Consider the following 1,891-nt stretch of genomic DNA (forward strand, 5'->3'; position numbering starts at 1 on the left):
GTCCCGGGAAGTGTCACCAATGTATTAAGGTACAGTATACCACTACACAGCTATAATCCCGGGGAGTGTCACCAATGTATTAAGGTACAGTATACAACTACACAGTTATAATCCCGGGGAGTGTCACCAATGTATTAAGGTACAGTATACCACTACCCAGTTATAATAGCGGGGAGTGTCACAATGTATTAAGGTACAGTATACCACTACACGGTTATAATCCCGGGGATTGTCACCAATGTATTAAGGTACAGTATAGCAATAGCGAGGACGAGATCAGCTCATAGTTGTTATACTTGGAGTTGTCTCCCTTCTATAAGATGAAACAATCAATGGGAATTCCTCTGATTTAGAGTCGCTTCCCCTGTAGTATACCACTACACAGTTATAATCCTGGGGAGTGTAACCAATGTATTAAGGTACAGTATCCCAATACACGGTTATAATCCCGGGGAGTGTCACCAATGTATTATGGTACAGTATACCACTACACAGTTATAATCCTGGGGAGCGTCACCAATGTATTAAGGTACAGTGTACCACTACCCAGTTATAATACCGGGGAGTGTCACAATGTATTAAGGGACAGTATACTACTACACAGTTATAATCCCGGGGAGTGTCACCAATGTATTAAGGTACAGTATAGCAATAGCGAGGACGAGATCAACTCATAGTTGTTATACTTGGAGTTGTCTCCCTTCTATAAGATGAAACAATCAATGGGAATTCCTCTGATTTAGAGTCGCTTCCCCTGTACAGTTTTACGGCCTATATATTGGATACTTTTTTGATGCTGTGCAAATTTAACTCCTATCTGTCAACATAGATAAAGTGTAGGCTGTGTTATGTAAAGGTTCCAAGTTAGACTAGTGCAGTTTCTATTTTCAATAATTCAAATTTCCATCAACTAAAATTCCTTTCAAATGTAAAGTTACGGCAACATGCGATATTTGTGGAATATTTCTTTTGAAAAAAAGAATTAAACAAATATTTCATAACAATGACAATAATAATTACATTGTATATAGTTCCACGTGTTAGTAAACGTTTTACCATACGATATTTATCATATCTTGTTAGAAAATGTAATCTTCATCAACATTTGTCTATTTACCATAAAATATCCCCCAACCCCAAGGCTCAACCCCATAAATGTATTTACCTTGATTGCTGCCACGGGCACGTCGCGCAGTGCTAGCCAATATTTCCTGTCGCCTTCTTCGAACGTGCGATGTGAAACAAAAGATGGATATGACGAAGATAATGACGACGACGGAACCGACGATAGGACCGACAACTCCACTGGTCTTTGTAGCCCGGTGATACTCGCTCTCATACTCGGACCAAGCTGCCCACTCTGACAATATATCGAAAACGAAAAGTCACACAAAATAAAATCAGAATTAAAAAAGAAAGAGAGCCTACCTTAAGGGAACCATGTCACGGGTGGTTAATTGAATATACAGTTACCTCCCTTTAAATCATTTTGGATATAACTGTAGCACAATTAGGCTTTTGGTGACTGGTAAGGTCGACAGCGTAACAATATGAGGTTCACAAGGTTCGAATCCTAATCTGGCCACGATGATCTTTTTGCTTTCAGAACACAGTCGTTGCTTGTGCTTTATTTTCAATACTTTTTCATTTAAATCCCGCAAATAATGATTTTTCTTTTCAGAAATGATTTCTCAAAGCCATAAAGTCATTCTAGAAAAAAAACAGTTTCCAATGTAAATTTACAGTATTTGGCATTGATACAAAGTTACAGTCTTTGGCATTGATACAAAGTTACAGTCTTAGGTATTGATACAAAGTTACAGTATTTGGCATTGATACAAAGATAAGGCTTTGGCATTGATACAAAGTTACAGTCTTTGGCATTGATACA

The 1,891-nt window shown here is 38.0% G+C and overlaps 1 protein-coding gene across 1 annotated transcript in view; it reads right to left on the reverse strand.

The window, feature by feature from the left end:
- Positions 1–1,891, reverse strand: part of LOC110448285 — a 28,734-nt gene that overhangs the window by 9,787 nt on the left and 17,056 nt on the right. The window contains exon 3 of the mRNA XM_021494451.1: positions 1,166–1,360. Within this exon, the coding sequence (XP_021350126.1) occupies positions 1,166–1,360 (195 nt within the window). The remainder of the gene's footprint in view (positions 1–1,165; positions 1,361–1,891) is intronic.

This window comes from Mizuhopecten yessoensis, unplaced genomic scaffold, assembly GCF_002113885.1.
Source record: "Mizuhopecten yessoensis strain PY_sf001 unplaced genomic scaffold, ASM211388v2 scaffold3977, whole genome shotgun sequence".
Taxonomy (NCBI): Eukaryota; Metazoa; Mollusca; class Bivalvia; order Pectinida; family Pectinidae; genus Mizuhopecten; species Mizuhopecten yessoensis.